The sequence below is a fragment of the Colletes gigas genome, unplaced genomic scaffold (genome assembly GCF_013123115.1).
Source record: "Colletes gigas isolate AHSC1104 unplaced genomic scaffold, ASM1312311v1 Colletes_gigas_Sc00003, whole genome shotgun sequence".
Taxonomy (NCBI): Eukaryota; Metazoa; Arthropoda; class Insecta; order Hymenoptera; family Colletidae; genus Colletes; species Colletes gigas.
The window spans coordinates 7,990,745-8,011,013 of record NW_025106632.1 but is presented as its reverse complement, the minus strand read 5'-3'; the positions used below and the strand labels follow the sequence as shown (position 1 = coordinate 8,011,013).

Genomic DNA, 20,269 nt, shown 5'->3' with positions numbered 1-20,269 from the left:
TGTTAGAGATAAAAAAAAATGTCAGACGATAAAATTTAATGGTATTATGTAATCTTCGTTACTACTTTTATGTATTCTTATGCATCGATGTACTCGCGAAGGGCAACCGCATCCTTTGTTTAAATACAATTGTATAATTTTTCTTGCATAATTCGTTCTGCGTATAAAACTATGGTAATATGATCGTAAAGTGAACAGTTCATGACATACTATATATCAACTTCCCTAGTAATGCGTGTACTTTGATACTAGCGAACATGAATAAGGACGTAGAGATAAGAAACCGCTTATAGGTACATACGTATTATTTAGAAAATTGATACATGTCGTGAACTGTTTAATTAACGATCGTATTACCATAATACTACCACATAAAACAAGGGATGCAATTGCAATTTACAAGTGCATTAATGCACAAGAATGTGCAAGAGAAATATAAAATATATTGTATTTTTAAAATTTTTATTCTTCAAATTGCAAATTGCCCCTCGAACAGAAATGAGTATGGTTACTAGTAGGGTTCAATGTAATGAACTGTATATATGCATAATGTTTCAAGATTGGGGGTACAAATAATGCAGAGTAGTAGAACTCATTATAAAAAACAAAAAAGTCTTGATAAACGTATGCTCGAGAATGAATCTTAGAATTTTGTAATTTGTAAGCCAATCTTCATGCAATTATATAGGTTCTACGTAGTATAATACAATACATAATGACGTAATACACTTCTTCGGCACTTACCTGTTATTATCGCAATAGCTTTACCCTGGATTTAACGATAACGTCAAATGGCAGTCAATATTTACGATAAGATCGAATCAAGCAAACGAAACTAACCCAGCACGCTACACGTAACATTCAAAATTATCTATACTTAACTAGTTCTACAAAATAGAACTGAATGTTAAAAATGGTTCATTGGCGGGCATATGCACGTTCACTAAGGCTGTTTCGTTGTTCTCAATGAGTTCTATCAATCTGCAGAGCCTGTACTTATAATTCAAAAATTATTTCTTATATGTCCATGAATTAATTAACCCTTGGGGGGTTCTACATTCAATTATAGAACGTTCTTGCTGCTCATAAATCAAGAAGGTTATATCACAAAAGTAATGCTTCTGTATAAGTTTGGAGTTGTTTGTCGCAAGTCATCGCATTACGAGATCTATCATTACATTAAGAACGTACGAACATCTCTTTTATAACTGTCTACTTTTAGAACTAGTAAAACATTTCTTACGGAACTTCACAGGCAATTTGTTTAAATTGGATTCCCTAATCGATAATGCTTTGCAACAGAAGGTTAAATGCTTTTAACATGCACCGAAAGACATTTCAGAACTGGAATCGAATCGCTAAGTTGAACAGGACGATTGATACAATGTGACCGATGTGTAACGTGACATTATTAATACAGAAAAAAGTATTAATAGGCGGACATCTTGTACATATTTTTAAAGCGTATGGTTAAAATTTAATAGGGTAAATGTAATAGTTTAGATCCACGAGCTTCGTTAATCTGATAAAAAAGTCTTTGTCACATTTCTCGAAACAATTTTCTCTATAAACGGTTCGTGGTTCGAAGAGAACGCGATCGATCACTTTCTACAAATCGTCGTGTACCCGAAATTCAACTCGACCCGTTTTTCTCACCTGTCCACTGACGGAATTCGGTATCCACGCGTCGTCGTCATCGTCGAGGACCGCAGAATCGCTCGCGTATCCATCGTGCCTCAACCTACCCCTCTGCAAGCTCCGCAGCTCCCCGATCACGCGGTTTCCGGTTTCCTGCCGCCACAGCTTCCCCGGATTCCTTTCGTCCCTTCTCGCGGCAAGTTTCAATTGCTGTTGCCTCAGCCACGATAATCTGACGAACACAGCAAGAATCACGGTAAAACTTTCTCACTTTCCGTCCATTGTAGTCGCAACGAGCCATTTACATTTCGTACTTTTGTTCATCGTCGAAGAAACTACTCGAAAATGAATGGTCTGAATTATAAAAGAGATACCATATAAATTATATACATTAAACGATATTGAAATATTGGTCTTTTCGATGGATGTTTACACACAGCGATACGTGAGTGTCTTTCAGTTGGGTTACAAATGCTCAACTTACGGGAGCTTTGTAGAGGGTTGCCTCACCCCCTAAATATAATAAATCGTATCTTACTTTATTTCTTATAATTTTGAGAATTGAAATGTCCCATAAATACGTAAACATCCGTCTAATGGTTACTGCAGAATAGAACGACGATTCCTTGGTTTTGGGGCAGGGGAGATGCGCGTGATTCTTGGTCACCTGTCGCGTGATAAGCATCACCGTGTCCGTGGATCAGATGTTTTCGTCCTGTACAGCTCTCGCTTTCGCGTTCTGTCTAGCGGACTCGAGTTACTGGCAGATGAAAATACGAGAAGCTACTTTCACAAGGGGTTGGAGAGGGGAAACCAAGACGCGCGAGTCGTGTAACAAAGACTCGTTAGAACAGCAACGAACCGGCCCTGCCACGGTTAGCAGTCGGAAGAGGGCCCAGAATCAGGACCTCCTACCGCGATAGATCCCGAGATAATTGCATCCTGATCGACGAGGTCGCTTCGGGCCGTCGATTCCCAGCCGCGTTTCGCTTTCCACCCTAATAACGAATGGATAGCGAACGGACGCGACATCGTTCCGACCATGATCGCGGCCAGTTCCGTTTACGAGCCACGAAATTTTATTTCTATCAGCGTTTACCTTCTTAACACGAAGTTTCCAGCTGATTTGTAAAAGGAAAAGTGTAAAGAAAGAGAACAAATCGAAAATGAAGAATCAAATTTTTTCGTTCGAGGTGCAACGAGAGCGCAACTTGGACTTTAACGTAAGTAGAAACAGTGGGTAGCGGGCAGACAAACCAAGAGTAGCTCGTATTCAATGGTACGCATTCGAACGAAGCCTTAGATGGAATGATATTATTCTTTATTTTTTATTTGTTTTTTTTCAAGTAGGATCATTCCTTTTACTTTTTGCAGATCCTAGTACTAATAAAAATAGAATATAATTGGTACGAAACTCCTGGTTATTTGTACGCTTATTTGATACCAATTGTTTTTCTTTAAACTAAACGATACGTAATTATTTAATAATTTATAACTCACAACTAATTTTCGTAAAGTAGATGATTAATTATATATTATTAATCAGTATCTGTCAGTCGTTAATCCCTCTTGTCCTATGCTCCCCATACTTGGCAATGAAATATACGTTTCTGAGCATAGTCAGCATAGTTTCAGCGGCGAAAGTACGCCTATTTTCACCCGTTCTACAATTTCCTTCGCGCGGAACGGTTGCGTATTACGAACAGCGAAATCATCGGAAAATTAATCTGTTTCCTCTCTTGGTAGAACGAGCTTATTGGTAATAAATGAGTCCTGCTTGGGTGAAGGATGCCGGGCGAACGACGTTAATGGTTCGACTCGGTTAAAAGACGAACGAAACGGCTGGCGAGATGTTTTTCGCGAAGGATTTAGCTACAGAACCACGTGGACGGAAAGTTAATTTATCGTTTCGCGGAACGCCAGTTCAACCCGGCATTACAAATTAATTTCGCGGAGGAGACGCTCGGATACGACGAAGTCGTGTAAATTGAGCCCGCGACGAAGCCATTCTTTGAAAAAATAATGAACTTGGAACGATCGATCAATCTCGGAGATTACTTAAAATAAGGAGTACAGAATCGTAGATCTATCGATTACGAGATACAGTGTTCCTAAAATAAAATAAGGGATGCTGAGAAGTTCTCGGTTCGGAAATACGAAACTAGAATACGAGTATGGAGATGAAATTTTTACCATCTATTTCGCTATAAACTAAATCGACGATCCGGATATTTTCTCTTGAAAGTAGAAACTACCGTATCGTGTGTTCCTTTATATCAATTTAGAAGAAACGAGAGCGGTCCTTAATGGCTCCAATTCAAGGTATATAAATCGTTCCATGGCTCGCTCGCGAGCAAACTGGAGACCCCTATTTTGTCTCTGAAAAACGAGAAACAGTCTTCTATCTTGTTATTTCGATTTAACAAAAAGGTACAAGGTAGGTTCGGTGCCGGGCAAAGGTTCGAGAAATGACAAAATAGTGGACGGTCCGCCGGAGCATAATGATGTGGCGTTCACCGTCGAGGAGCCACATTTTCCGCTTCTCGGTACGGTGGATCCTCGCGAATCGAAAAGGAAGACTGCATCGGAATAATGCAACAGCCGAAAGCTAGGGAAAGAGTGCCGGGCTCGGACCGTCCGGAAAGGACGACGGAAATACGAGCTCGCGGCGGAAAATTGTACGAGGCTTTACGAGCCGCTTTTGTGCTCCTGGTTCTACTTCGAACGACTTCCGCATCCGACTGTCGTTTCTCTGGACTAACGGGATACCGCGGGAACGGAGAAATTGCCAGCGGGGAAGAAATACGCTTGGAACAGCGGGAGATTACAAAGAAGACGAAGAATGGACCGGCGAACGGGAAAGGGTGGACTCGACGCGGCCGATTTAGCGCGTCTCGCCCGTTCTATATTTATAATTATGTCAGAGGGCGAGCAGAGGAGCCCAGAAATAGGAGTCTCTCTTCTCACTCGAAAGCTTTTTTTTTTAACAGAGACATTATCGTGGAAATACTTAAAATTCCAACGACGACATCTTCCTCGTCGACCCATTTCGAAACGAGTTTTCTTTGAGTTTCGCATCCTCGATCTTTAGGTCACGAGATGACCCGTTCGAGAAATGCGATTTGTTTTTTTTTTTTGGATAACAGTTTTCCGTGAATTTTTATTGTTCGAGTACTGATCGAGTATTTTGTTACTGTCGCGGCGACAGTTTCCGCGCTCGCCAGCAGAGGGCTACGCTCAACCTTTCTTTCTCGCAAGCGATCGACCGATCATGTATTCCTACATATACACGTTGATGAGTGCACTATTTTGCTTACTTCCTCCAGGGGTGCATCTTTTATATATTGATTTCAAAAATCATCAAAACAACTTTCCACTTAAAAATAACTAGATCTTCGACGAAGTTTCTCAACGACTAAAATTGAATAACTTTTTAGGGGCACATTTACATATGAATTAGAAAAGTTACCGAACTCGAAGACAAATTTCAAGGTACCTTCCAGCTTGGGACTCAACCTCGTCGACCCAACGTGTCTCGCCTCGCGTTCTTGGTTTAGATTTTCCAATCGCGTGGAATAACGTTTCTATCGTTTCGATGAAAATTACGGTATACGTTCGGCAGTTTTAACGATTGTTTCCGAGGAAACGGCTCCCGTAGAAGGAGCTTCGACAGCTGCGCGAGGAGAACCTGAAAACCAAGAGACGAGGAACGAACGGTGTGCGTAGCCCCGAAAGGAGAACTTCTTTGCGACTGAGAAAGCAGACCTGCCAAACGTCTGTCGACCTCTTCGACCATAAACGTCGCCTGTTTCTCCATCGTAGCGGACCCGTGCGGTTTTTCATAAATATCCGGGCGAAACTCGGTGGTTTCGCAGGCTGTGTCTCGGATAGAACGGAGGAGGACGTTTATTTTCACGGTTCTCGGTGGGACGGGCCGATACACAAAACGGGTCGTATTTTACGGCGACGCGGCTATCCCCGGAGTTCGATGAACCTCGTCCAGGCAAAACCACAGTTAACAAACTCGTTAAACGCGGACCCCCGCTTTCTCCTCCGTTCGGATAAGATATCGATACGGAGGAAGGAGGGAGCCTCCTCGGTCAATGGGCGATCGAAATTGCCGAAATCGCACGCAACAGGTCCTATTTACACGCGAGAACTACCATGTTTAACCCTTAAATAGAGGTACCTCTGCTAGAAATCACTGCATTGCTGTCAATGTAAATTAATATTCAAGCTGATTTTTAGAGTTTGACAAATTTGTATCTCAAATAAAAATTCATTGTAAAAACTATGGACTCGAAGAATTTATTTCAGTAACATCTCTAGAAAAGTGTTCTTTTCCCATAGCATCCTATGCTTTTCTCTTCATACCTCCAAACTGTGTAAAATTATTTCCATTATCAGATCTTCTGTTACTGACAAAAAAAAAAAAAATTAAGAGGCTGACAGAGTATCTAGCTACGAAACAAATATGCATCTATATTACTCTCTTATTGCAGTGGAATCTGGCTTTGTATTGCACGCTAAATTCGAGTAACTGTCTCTAAGTGAATTTAAAATGTCATTAGTGTACAAATGTGGTCACAGATCCTAGAATCGTTCAAACTTGACGACCCAAATTACTTCCCAGTACAATTGGGGTTAAAAGTTCAGCTGGATTCCGTACTCTCTCGTCCAAACATCCCTGAATTTTCCTCGGAGACAGCCAAATGGTAATGAATCGGTATAACGTGTATTGGGTAGTAATTCGTACACGGTTACATGACAGCTAGTGAGAATCCAACTTCGAGTGGTTCTCCCACCCGAACGACGCCATGCGACGCGATTAAGAAAAAAGTCACGGATCGAGGATCACGTAGCAGGCGACTGTCATGAGGCAATTGGCGTGACCAATCGCCAATCGATCGGTTGTTTGAAGCGTTGGTAGAAGAAGTAGGTATACAATGTAGACGCGCGGGCGATCGGCGAGTGATAATTTTTCCGATCGCATAACAGCCGCGTGGTTCGCGTGGGAGGACGACTTAATCGATTCTCAGCTGCTCACGAGTCGACTCCGCGATTCGGATTCGAGAGAATCAGGGCAAACATATTTATACAGACACTTAACTCGCAGGTCGGGCAATAATTTAAGTAGTGAATTCTGTAGGTCAAAATAAGACGGAGCTGAAAAAATAACGATTCTGCATCCGAGCCTCTGTGTTTCACGACACACGACCCGTACTGAACGTGTTAATAATAAAAATTGATAATAGAAATAATATCTTTGAAATTTTTCACGACTGCAATATAGGTTCGACGACTCACAGGTTGGACAGTACAAATTCATCGATGGATTGTAATTAGCGAATGAATTCGTTACAAGTCCTTGATGACATGTTTCACAATGATGAGACTACTTACTGTCATCAAGTTTTATCTATTAAAATCAACATATTTTTACATTCACGAGGTATTCGTAATACAAGTCTATTCTTTCTCCTGGCCATTTCTTGTACGAACAAATTTAAACAAAATTAAATAGTACACGTTTGAAAAATTATTTGAAATTGAATCGTACGCCAATGGGTTAAATTACGAGTGAATTTGGAATCGTAATTCGTTAGTTTCTCGCTCTGAAAGCTGTGCCCCAGTCTTATCCTTTTTTGAGAGGGAAACCTAAGGTGTCCAAGATTCATGCTGGTCTCGGGTGTATTCGTTTTGTATGGTGTCTTGTTTTTCATCGGGCTGGTGCATCGGACGCGCCAGGATGACAAATCGGCGCGTCGACAACGGCGGTTGCTCGCAATATCCATCCGGCGACCGCGAACCTCGTATTTCATAACGCGATACGAAGCGACGCGTCGGTTCCCGCGCGTCTACCGACGAGCTAACTTTTCTCTTTCAACCCGGCCTGGCATCGCGAACGACAATGACTCACGGCGACCGCGTTCGCCATTCCCGGTAGAAAATACGCCGCGAGTGCTGTAACAGCGTCCGCGTATGGTAGACAATTTATTAATTGTCCCTCGTCGGCGTCGACCGCTTTTCCTCGTCTCCCTTTCGCGCGAATCGTCTTTCTCGCGCGCGGCTCTTTTGCGGCGCCCGATTCGGCCCGACCCGTTGCGACAAGCGAGCCTGCGCGGCCAACGCGATCGTTAGGACCCAGAATCGTGACACCGAGCTCGACAAAAGCGCAAAAATCACCGTTCAACCTATCAACGTCGAACCAAAACATTTCATACAATTATAATATAAAGAAATTAAAATTTGACGTTACTTATTTTTTTCTGTCAACGCATCGACTTGAGAATTAATCCTTGAACATGGCTGACGTGGCAGTTAAAGTATCAAAAAGTAATAGAGACAAACAGCAATCAATTTTATTTATTTTCCTCCATCTGGACCATTTTTTTTTAAATTTGTAATCTATTCTATGGTATATGACAATATATCCAGAAGAACCGACTGGGACCATTTTGCGACAGAAACTGTATGACGTCTGAAATAAATGTGACTATAGATCTTCGAAAGAATGTTTTACATTTTATTTAATTTTACAGTCGAGCAGAAAGTGAAGTAAAGTTCCGTGAAAACTAGTAACCAAAATCGATTAGAAATATTATAGTTTGCAAGATATATCTTACAAACAATTACAACGTCCACTGTTCCATAAATGAACGCTCGAAAAGAAAACTCGAAAGTCGTAAAATGTATCGGACGTGGAACGATAATGGTAACTTTGGCAGCCCTGAACCGAACGTTCTGCCAGCTAAACGGCCCACATGTTCTTTCCCGTTTCCCGTCGCGCCAAGTACCGTGAAAACTCGCCTAATCTCTCGTTTCACAATACGCGCACCGCGCGATACACATCGAGCGTGATGAAACGCGCCCCGACGAACGACGAAACGTTCCTTGACGTATTATTAGACGGTCCGCGCATTTAATTACGGGATTTGTTATACCGGGTGAAGTTGACGTTAACGTTCGCGGGAACGTTGCCAAAAAAAAGAAGTCTGTAATCAGTCTGGCAGGTATATATAGGGGCGGACGGAAGCGCTGCAGATTCGTTGGTAATGATGGGGTACTATTAATCGAGACTGGCATGAGTCAGACATCGCTTGCCGGTTTTTCGAGCGTTCCATTGCGAAATTTCTGTTCCTGGCTCTAACCGTACGCCACCATATGCGTTCACCGTAACTTTTAATCATTTTTCGATACGAGGGGGAATAAAGTTTAATCGAGTCGTTAATATTCTCCAATTTTCGATTCGTGTTTTGAACATTATTTCTGACGGTTCTGCTCCACTGAATTCCTGGCAACAGTTTTCAGTATATTTGGACTGTAACGCCGCGTTTATTATAGTCAAACTCGACATTTTCATTTAAAATCATTAGCTTGATTTCTCTATTTTTAAACCATAATTTGAGCAAACATTTTGACCATTGAACCCCGGGTAGTTTCCTGGACGCTCTTGTATATTTAATTCAATTTTCAAAAAATATTTGTATCCTTCGCATCGACTTACCATGTACGTTCTATTATTTTTAAAAGTAGCATAGATCGAATCAAAATTATTTTAAATCGTAGCAGAGATAAAAAAGTTTTGCTCACCCATCGACGTGGTCCGAACTGTTCTTGACGGGCCCGTTGGCGAATTCTGGCGGTGGATCCGGCGTGTTGGGGCTCAAAGGGCTGATGGGTCTCCTCGAGTTCTCCCCGAGGATGTCCTCGAAGTCCACGACGGGCGCCACGCCGCGCACGGAAGCCTTTCTGACCAGAGACGGCGACGAAAGTTTCTGATGTTTGATCATGTCCGTGGTAGCGCCGTAGGAAAACGGTTGGCTGGTCTGTCTGGCGTGATAGGGGATGTCCTCGTCGATGAAATCTATGTTCCCGGGCGGCGAGAACGAGTCTGTGTGCTTTCTGTATGAGTCGTTCGAGGACTCGGAGATTTTTCGATCGGGCGACACGCGATACTCGTACTCCTCCCTTCGGTGCTCGATTTTTCCTGGCTCTCGATACTCGTTCTTCAGAGTGCTGTAGCTGCTGCTCGAGTTGTACGGCGGGCTGGACTCCTTGCCAGCACTGTAGCTCCTGTACGAGTCCTTCAGGGTGGAATACGTCGACGGGGTATGGCTGCTCGCGTAGCTGCGGGTCTCTTGAATGTACATCTTCTCGCTCCTGTCCGTTCTGTAGTCCTCCGACGGAGGATCCGGCATCGACTGCGAGCGAACAGAAATACTTTCTTACCGTGTCTTTGGATTCTTCAGTATTTTTAGGAGGGATTCCGGCCCGAGGACGGACAAAAAGATGCGACTCGAGCAAATCTCCCGTTGTTCTGGGATTCTATGCTCAACGAGGGGGGAGATTTTATACGAGGTCGAATTCAAAGTTCGAGAGACGGATATCGAAGAAAAATTACTTATCGAATCTACTTGCGCGATGATGAGAATATAAAAATAGGGAGTCTAATAAAATATTTCAGGTTTAACGCGATCAATGCCATACGAAGATCGCATAATTCTTTGCGGGGCTAAAATTTTGATTTTAGATCATCGTAAACTGCATAATCTAAAATTTGTTTTAGTGAAACTTGCAAATTCTGCTCAAACGTATTTCTCTCAACGTCCCAACTTGGGAATTAATTTTTCTAGTTGCGTCAGTCAAAGTGTTAACGGTGCTATCGATTGTCCAATTCCATCTCGGTTTTAGAGCCTTCTAAGTCTCAAGGAATCAAATTGTGGACAATTTTCTGATTTAACAAAACTAGTTGTTTTTTCTCGAGCTAAGAAAAGGGAGGTTTTGAGGAAAGAATCTCTTGCAAGAGGCTCGTTTTCATCGTGGTAGCGATTACAGGGAAGGGAACGTACCTCGACAGTAAGCATCATATCGTGGAGGAGCTTGTCAAGATCACCATGAGCCTGATTATCCGGCTCTGGCTCAGGCGGACTAGGTCGCTGTGGCGGAGCGCTGCTGATGCCGCTGTCCATGGAAACCGTCAATGGTGAACCACGGGCACCACCGGCAGCACCCTGGTGTACCACAGCGTACAAAGATCCATCTATGGGACCGCAGGTGTAACCCAATCCGCGAGGTGACGTCTGAACGGAGGAACTTGAAGGTGGCGGCGGTGATAATGGTGTTTCTCGTCCTTCTGAATAAAAATTTCACGATCAGATTAAATTTCTCGGCGGACACCGCGGCGACACGTACACGAATACAATTTTTCCCAGAAATTGGAGCAAAGAAACAAGCAAACGTCTTCGCTTGGTACTTTAGCGATTCTTTCTCCTATCTTAATGCAGCAACTGCCAAACCAAGCAAAATTTTCCACGAAATCGAGTTTTTGGGTTTAGACAATTGGAAACTAGCGTACCTACAATTTTCAAGAGTCTTATCTAGATTTATTTTTTACATTTTTTGTGTTACATGAATGAGTCGAGTATGAAGTATTTGTATACTTTAATATACTCTAATGTAAACACTAATAGACTTAAAATTGATTAGAAACATAATGAAAATATCTTTACGATTCGCGGAACTTTGATGAAAAAATTGAATTTTATTCGAAAGCACCAGAACTTATGGCCCAACAAGTTGTAACAGAATTGTTTATACCTGAAAGAATTAAAAAACCGCGTCCAGTTTTTCAGTGAACAGTCTCGAGTGTCCGTTTTTAGGGCTCCCAAATAGGGAGACCACTTAAATCGCGTAATCGCATAATTTTTTACAAACACCGTAGAACAAAGAGACTCGTTAAGAAAGAACAATCGACTGTAAATCGTTTACCGTTGAAGTTCCACGGATTAATTGCAAGGAGGAGGCTAACAACCGTCCAGTCTCTATATAGCCCTTTCTCCTTCGAGAACGTCGCGGCAATTTAACGCTAATCCGTGTTGTTATGTCACGCTTGAATAATTCACGTGCTAGCAACCGGACTGACGTAATCCTTGCGGTAGGTTATCCGCGAGCGGAGGTCGAGGAAAGTCGAAGTTCGCGGGCCAACGGAAAGAAGAATTCACGCGACGACGTCCGGGAACGAGATATCGGGGGTTTTATCTGGATTTCCAGAAATCCCCCTCGCGTAATGGCGACGACCATCTTAAGACACCATTCCGAGAACGTCTCTTCCGTTTACGAACCACTAAAATACATCTCCCGAGAGCCGTTCGTAATCCAAATATTAACCCTAGTTGGCGCGGTGAGGTCAGAGCGAGCCCACTTATTTGCATAATCCACATCACGAAACTATACCTAAAAAGTAGATTCTGATCGAACTAATTCCAGTCGACTACCCCACGTTCGATCTTGCATTTTAATTCTGTAAATTCCTGGGAACGTTAAAATAGTAGGTGTCAGATTATTCAAATACGAACCTTGAGTATAAGCTTATTATTACAAATAATATCTCGACGAATAGAGAGGTTGGGACGTTTCTAGGCATCTTGAACATTGTTAAATAGGTACAATGTATTCAAGAAAAAAACTTGGATACGTCTAAAGATTCCGTTGATCGGTGAAAACATGGAACTCGCAGTCCCTCCGCGTCTGCTGTCAATTAAAGATGAATTTTACGAAGTGAATATTTTGAATAATCACACGAGACAGGATCGAGAGATGCTATTTCAAGAATCAGAACCGGCCATACAAGATTTACCGACTCGTACCTGTTTAAAAAAAATGGTACTCCGATACGCGAAACGCGCAACATCAAAATTACCTTGGCTCACCCCATCCTTCATTGCAGCATATTTGCTTGCGATACGAAGATTTTATCTTCGTAAAGGATCAAACTGAACTGTTCCAAAAACTGTCAATGTTATTATACGTAAACGATTGTCACAAATTTGTGTAAAAGAGTCGGTTTTCTTCGATCTCCAGCCGCGTCGCTTAGGTTTAAACAACGGAAAATTACGCAATGATATCATCAGGGGTATTTAAACGCGTCTCCCCAGCGATTAATTTAAGAAAATTGGGTCAGAACGTAACTAAATGTTTCTTTGCCTATTGAAAACGAACTAGCGAGGACGCAAAAATGCGAAGGACACCGGGTAGATGCAACAGGGTCCGTGCAAGGGATCTCATCTGAATTGAATCCGTAACGGCGCTATCTGTACGACGCATCGCGGCAGGTATAAATCATTTTTATTCGAGCGTTTCTCGCCGATTCTATTCGCGAGCCAGAGGCAGGCTCATCAATGACGTCCAATCTCGCTTCGCCGGCAAATGGAACGCATTTAACACCCGCACGCAAACATATACACACACACATACACACCCAATGAGAAACGTATCGCCGAGAAACAGCGAGCGTGTTGCCGTTTGCCGACCGTCGATCGAGATCAACAGATTATTACCAACGCGTACAGCCACTTTCGGAGGCTGATGAGAAGAAGAATCTAAATGGCGTCGAGTGCCACGGCCGTCGAATGCGTGTCGAGGAGAGAACCAACGACGCAGTAAATCCCGCGAATATTTGCGAAACGCGATAAGCAGGGAGCTGTTATAACACTGATACCTTTATCGCCAACGGTGACTACGACCATGGAATACGCACGGTTCGCACCTGCGATAAATTTCACCGTGAACGACTTTAAACGACGGGCAAAAATTCCGTTCGTTTCTGGTTGAGTTTTTTCTGGTTGATTCCCGTTAAATTTCATACGGCAACTATCGTCGTTCGATGATGCATGGGTAAATTTAATATTAATTTTATATTAATTTTCATTATTTTCAAAAGATTTACTACGCGTTTCAATCATCGAAGTTGCTAAGAAACGTTTTTAAAAGAATGCCCGATTATTGTCCCCTATCAGACTCAAGTTGATTGAAATCATACGTATTTTCAGACTTCTTGAAATACAAGGAAATTGAGACAGTATTGGAAACTTGTGTTAATTTTTCAGCGACGTTCAAAGTGTCGAAATTCCACCATTTTATAGTAAAAACGCTTTAAAAAATGATTTGAGTTCGTACAAGTGCAAATTCGTATTTTATAAACTTCCAAACTCGCGAAATATAAATAATTACCTAAACATTAGAATTTCCTTCGCGGTGTACAGACTTTTACCATAAACGTCAGAAGGATAACGTAAACGAAATACAGCGTTTCGAACTAATTGGACACCACCTACAGAGGGACCACCTCGGATGTGTTCTCAGAAGGAAGTCGCCCGAGGGCAGAATTTGGGAGTTCGGTGGATCTAATTTAAAGGAGATCCCCATCGACGTGGAGCGAAAGAGACGCCTACGGGTAAGGTGCCGCATCCTCGAGTTGTGTGTTTGGAGACGTCAATTAAGGCATCCTGAATCCTCCAACTAAAACGCCGTTTAGCTTCGAACGGAACCAAATTTCGTTGGCTTACTCTTACGAGGAACATTATCCAATTATCCTGAATACTATTTTGTTCCCCTTTAAGTACACCGTTGAGTATTAAAATCAACGGTGGGTACGATCTACTCCCGACCTACCCGTGCTCCCGGAATTCTTGACGAGCATCTTTCGATGATCAAAAATAATTTTTCAATCTCAGGAATTGCTAACCCTTAAATTCATCATTCGGAAGCAAACGTGTTTTCACATTTTTGGAATATGGAAATAATTTAGTGCAAGATGTTTTTTACTACAAAATGTCTGTTAGTATCATGATCATTTATCTCGATAAACGGTGGTAAGACAACAACAGAGAAAACTCACTAATCACTCTAGCACTGACGCGAACACCGTCGAGTGGATCCAGCCGATCTACGACGAGCACTTAACACTGCTAGCTGCAGCTGCGACTGCGACTCTCGTAGATCGTCCAAGGGATAACGATGTCGCCGTCGGCCAATAGTTGCTCGCGATACGCGCGGATTTATTGCGCCAAATGATACGTCCACGCAACGATTACGTTTCTCTGCTCGTCCCGTTGCTGGGACTCGCGGATCTCCGCCGTTTCCTTTTGCATCCGCGCGCATCGACGAAAATACCGATCAACGCCAAGGACGGAATCGATCGAGCGCGACTTATTGTGTGGCTTCGACTCTCGATTCACGGCTAATGATCCGACGGGTTCGATGGTTACGCACCGATTATTCCTCGACTCGAAACACTCGCCAAACGTCGAACTCCGGCGGAGCTATGGTAAATAAATCGATGATTCTATTTTAAAAAGAGAAACAAACAAATTGCATCGAATTATGATTCCCTCGAAGCTATTTAATTTTTCAGTATCGACTGGATAAATAAGATCGACTAAATATGAACGTTTGTTCGTTTTTGCAGAGTGTAAAATTGTTGATTATAAGAATGAACGAAGTGAATAGTAGGGCGTCTCTGTGAATAAATTCGCGTATAGTCGGTTATGAGGAATATCCTCCGATGATTTTATTCGTACGATAACACAGGAGAATTCAGTGAGAAGAAGAAGAAGCAGCGATATCAGGGAATGATTTGCGGTACGCGCCATTAAATCGGGTTAATAGAGGAAGCGATAAACCGTATCTTCTCGAAGAGAGACGAGTAGCGAGCCGGATAAAGCGTTCTCCAGCCACACGCGTCGGAAACGGTCGACGAAACGGTCGTCTTCGCGAGCACCAGGCGTCGTAAACAATTGCACTTAAATATCGCGGTTGCGTGCTCGCTGCACTCCGCTAAGTAAACGATGAAATTAATGGTGACCGAACAACGAGGATCGCCTGATGTGTACTCAGCGACGCGGTTCGCCTAACGACCGCGATCTAATTTCATTTCGCACTCTTTAACGCCACTAGTATGCACATTTTATGCGCCCGGGACACTCGTTACCGTCTGAGAAATATGTTTACGAAAACGTTTCTCTGGCATTTATGGGAAACACCATGCTTCTCCAAGTGGCTGTGACGTTTAACGAGACACGGCGCTGCTTGCAACGAGATACACTTTGGTTCGAAAGCAAAGATACACGTATTTTTTTCTTTTTTCGAAAACCGATGCAAGTATCAATTTTCTTACGTTGCTTTCAATGTTTTTCCATTTGATAGCGTAAGCGGATACAATTTTACATTATTTGGTTTTCTCTTTATTCATTATGTTGCAACCATAGATTTTTTATTTGATCTGACCTGTTCCAGGCGTGGAACTACCTTAAAAATTTCCGTTCGATTAGAAAGTTTACTTTAAGTCAAATCGCACGAGTTGATTATAAGGTGGGAAAACATATTTTAAAAATAATTTCGCGAGAAAATTTTCAAACATGTTTAATGACATAATATTAATTTTTAGCTTTTCAATGATCTTTATATTATTGGATTGAAACGACACTATTAATTTTATTTTACAACTTCTGGCGCGCATGATTTTCACAACTTCCTGTGCGTAAATATTCAGTATTTATGTGAATAACGTGGTAATTTAGTTTTGATATCATTAAGTGTTTCCTTGAATTATCACTAGACCGCAGATTTTATGTATTTATGCTGAACACGATAAACATTCTAAACGCATCGACATCATACGCACACTGGCATTATGAAATATTAATATTACTACGTTGATTTGTGGAATATATTCTACATAAATTTTGCGTACATTTTCCATATTAACATATCTTACAGAATATATATAATCTAATTATCACTATATTTTGTATTTGTTCAAAAAGTTCGAACAAAGATGATACGTATAAAACATTAATTACATAATGACGTGAAAAAACATTTATACGTATCGATAGCTATTTAAAATATCGGTTTAGTAGAAGACATGACTCAATTATTTCTGACAGGCGGTTCTATATCACTATAATTTTATTTTTTTTCAACGCTACCAAACATCCATTATCGATGAGGTTTTAGGTTTTCACAAAAAGAAGAGATCTTCCATTTTGTTCAATTCAACTTACGTCTCGAGTATAATATATATATTACGATAACCATTCATAAAATTGGATATTTGGAGAAGATTGAGAAGCACTGCTCCAGAACCATCATCCTTCCAGAAAATAATACTTCGAAAAAGAAGGTTTACAGATTGTATAATATAAATCTTCCAATAGCGCAACTAATTTGTAATTGCACACTTAAATACCAATAGGATTCTGTGGAACTACGTATGTATATGTACGAGCGACTGTGTTTACTACATGTCCTGCATCCACAAAAAGAGATTACCGCGATACTCGAAGACTAATCATTGGGTCGAGACCGTTTTCCGTTTAATATATTATAGACTACGGTTCTGGAGTGTCTAATAACTACCATTTCCTAAACCAAGGTGAACTAGAATACTTATTAAGCCTTAAATATGCGTACAGGAGCGTAATATATTATGCGTTCTTTCCCGATACAGATTGTCTGTTTTTTAATTAAATTACATCAAATTGAAAATATGGTATTCGTAATAAAAAAAAAAGGCAAAACAATAATTTAGGAATTTGGTAGACGTAAAAACTCGGCTCGTAAATCAAGTAACTCACATTCGAAGATATCACTACTAATAATTGTTTAATATTACTATCTGCACAATTTCTTTGTACGATCTTGTCGTATTAAAAATCTTTCTCTTCTCATAATAGAAATCAACTATTTTACCATGCACGAATTAGTGCCAATATTTTATAGTTACGATATTCTAGTATCTTTTTCCCCCAGTATGTACGTACGTACGACATTGTTTTTATTATTATCAAAAACTAGTCGTACCCTTTCTTTTTCCCCCCGCTAATTCGCAAAGTAATGGCGCCCGCGTAATCTGACGGAAACTTTTGATCAGCAATGTACTTTCCACGTGCAACGATCCCATCGCGAAGATTCGTTTCACGCTGTTTAATGGACGCCGGTTGTTGCTCGGACCCGTGTGTCTTTACGGCACGCGAGGAAATATCCAAGCGTCGCTAGAAAGCGCCGTATTTCCCCGGGATCCGTGGAATGGAATTCATTGAAACGCGGCAATACATTCTGCTCGAGTATCGGTCCGGAGCTCCCCTGGGTTTATTCCTTCCACCCCGATTCCTCGATTCTCCGCGTGTCTCAGAATGTACGTATTAATAAGCAACCGGCGGAGTACGCGTTACGCGTCGAGGTGAATATGGTAATTAGATTCTCGCGCGGAGACGTCATCGCTTTAGCCGGTTCTCCCTACCCCTTCCCCCTTTCTCCCCTGACGGTTTTCTGCCTCTTTATTTTCTACCCTTTCGCTCACGCCCTCCTTTTCCCTCCATTCACGACGAACGCAGATTACCAACCAGCTTATGCCACCGTCAAACGGGGTAACTAGCAACAGATGGATTACTCGCCATCCTTCGTCCCTCACTCCATTTTCCGGTTGGGCGACTCGTCAATTTCGGAACACTAATGGCGGTCAATTCGTTTCTCAGAGATCGATAAATAGCAAAATGAGTACGATTTTTTTCTTTCCACTTTGATGAATGCAAATAAAAATGATAACAACTTTTCTTACTATGTACAAGGAAATCTTAAGAATGACAATTAAATCGTAGAAAAGTTACAACTTTGCTTTAACAAATTTAACCCTTTGCACTCGGAGACTTTTCTTCGACCACCTACTAGTAACTCAAACTCACTTTCTTACGAAATAGATAGTAAATACTCCATTCTTTGCTTATGTATTTTGCCCTATATAATCACTTTAACAGAATAATATCGTTGTGTTCCCTTCGAAGGTACATCGAAATTTTTTGCTGGACATCTCTTAAGAGGGGATCGTCGAGTGCAAAGAGTTAATATGATAATATGATAATAATAAAGAAATTTTAATGATTTTTTTATATGTTACAAGGGGAACACTTTTTAGCGTTCCGATGCAAAAGTAATATTGCTTTACTCTTGTATGAACATCCAGTTGCCTGTTACGAGGGGCGCATCGAACAGTAGGAAAGCATAAAAAAGAAAATAATTGACATCCAATACGCGAAAAGGCAAAGAAAAAAAAATTAAGAAACGTGTAACAGACTTTTTCAACGAAACAAGAAAATTGTATATTAAAAGAGAATGGTTAAGAAACGAATCTAAGACAGAGATTGGTAAATTAAAAGTGTGTTCAGGAACGATGAGTCGAAATTACAGATACACGCTGTACGAGTAATAAAAATAAATGTACAAAGCTTGGAAAACCAAGTTTTACCGACTCGTGACTAAATTGTTCAGTTTCCCAGTGTCTATTTGTTCGAATTGGAAAAGTGTTTGGAGCAACGCGAATTGGACGGTAGTAAAATTTCCCATTAGCCAGTTTCTTTTTATTCGCGCGACCGGCACACGGTCGGTAATTATCTTTCGGAGGAGAAAGAACCGTCGAGCGAGCGAGAGATAGAAATGGCCGTGTACTCGCTCGCGCGAAACGAAGAAAGAGAAAGGGAGATGTACGGACGAATTACTCGTTTGACGGCCTTATAGAGATTCATGAGACACCGATGGGAAGTGGGCAACGATCCAGACGGAATATACCTTCCTTGGACACGGTGACAAAAATACAAACCGAGCGGGGGCGTGGCGAGCCGCTATACACATCCTCGAGATATAGATATCATGGTGCAAAACAAATCTTTGTAAAAGAAAATTGCAATAGAAACAACGCGATCGAGTGGATAACGTAGAGAATATGCTTCACCATGATTGGACACGTGTTTGCATTTTGACCGTAGACTTCGAGTATGTGTCGTTTCTCTAGTAACTCATGCTACTTTTGTTCAATGAAATTTCTTTTTTTATCGAACGTCGTATGCTGTGCATTTCTGCTAGAAAGCTCTGATATAATAAATATTCTAGTTATTATAACAATTTAACCCAAAAAGGCGTTTGTTTAATATACCCCTTTATAAGTTTAGTTTCTTATACCGAGAATGTCTGTGACTTTCTGTTGTCTGTGCACTACTGAATTCCAAGCCCTCCTTCCTTACGTACGTTATGGAGTCCGGAGAGATCGAGAAGGTTGTTTCACTGTCGACTATCATTCCGTATCGTATAAACTAACGCACTTTATAGGCACAAAGACTCGAATGTTTCACATCGTGCATATCACTCAGGAGCAATCTTTATAGCTCTGTACAGTATCTGCCTTCCATTTCGACTCAGCTGCGGCCAATGTACGTTTTCTTATTGTACTTGGCAGTATTTTCTTTCGGAGTTAGGCTGTAAAACACTCGCTGAACTCTACTTTCTCTACTCGTCTACTCGAAATCGTATACGTTGGAGAACAAAGTTGTTAAATAAAACGGAAAAGAAAAATTCAAGATTCATTAAGGTACTACAGAGAGAAAGATATTTGAGTAAGGGGAACATGGACAGTCATTTTTATTCGAGTCGAAGGACTCACGAAGGCTGATTAAACCGAGTATGATCCGTGGATTCCTTCCATGTTTCTCCTTTCTCCTTACAATACCCGTTGAACTTTCATCGATACAAATAACGTCATATTAGCGCTAGCAACGATCGCTACAGAGATCTAATACTAGATCGCATTGTGCGGGAATCCCACACTTACGTTCGTTAATTATATGCCCCGAACGCAGATGGGCGTCCACCGCACGCTACACACGGTTCGAAAGATTCGATACGGCTACGAGAACCGTTACGTCGTGCAAAATCAACCCGATACGCGGTAAAATACGAAGCTAAAATTCCACCGCCACCACGAGCAATCTTCCATAGAGTATCCTTCGGAAAGTTAATT

At 41.5% G+C, this 20,269-nt stretch overlaps 1 protein-coding gene across 10 annotated transcripts in view; it reads right to left on the bottom strand.

Moving 5' to 3' along the window:
* LOC122404609 (tensin-3) overlaps positions 1–20,269 on the bottom strand; it is a 215,286-nt gene that overhangs the window by 8,848 nt on the left and 186,169 nt on the right. For 9 of the 10 annotated variants that reach the window (XM_043408719.1, XM_043408721.1, XM_043408724.1 and 6 more), the window contains 3 exons: positions 10,491–10,774; positions 9,232–9,842; positions 1,657–1,870 (listed from right to left, as the gene is read on the bottom strand). In XM_043408719.1, the coding sequence (XP_043264654.1) occupies positions 1,657–1,870; positions 9,232–9,842; positions 10,491–10,774 (1,109 nt within the window). The remainder of the gene's footprint in view (positions 1–1,656; positions 1,871–9,231; positions 9,843–10,490; positions 10,775–20,269) is intronic. The other variant, XM_043408720.1, reaches the window with a different exon arrangement.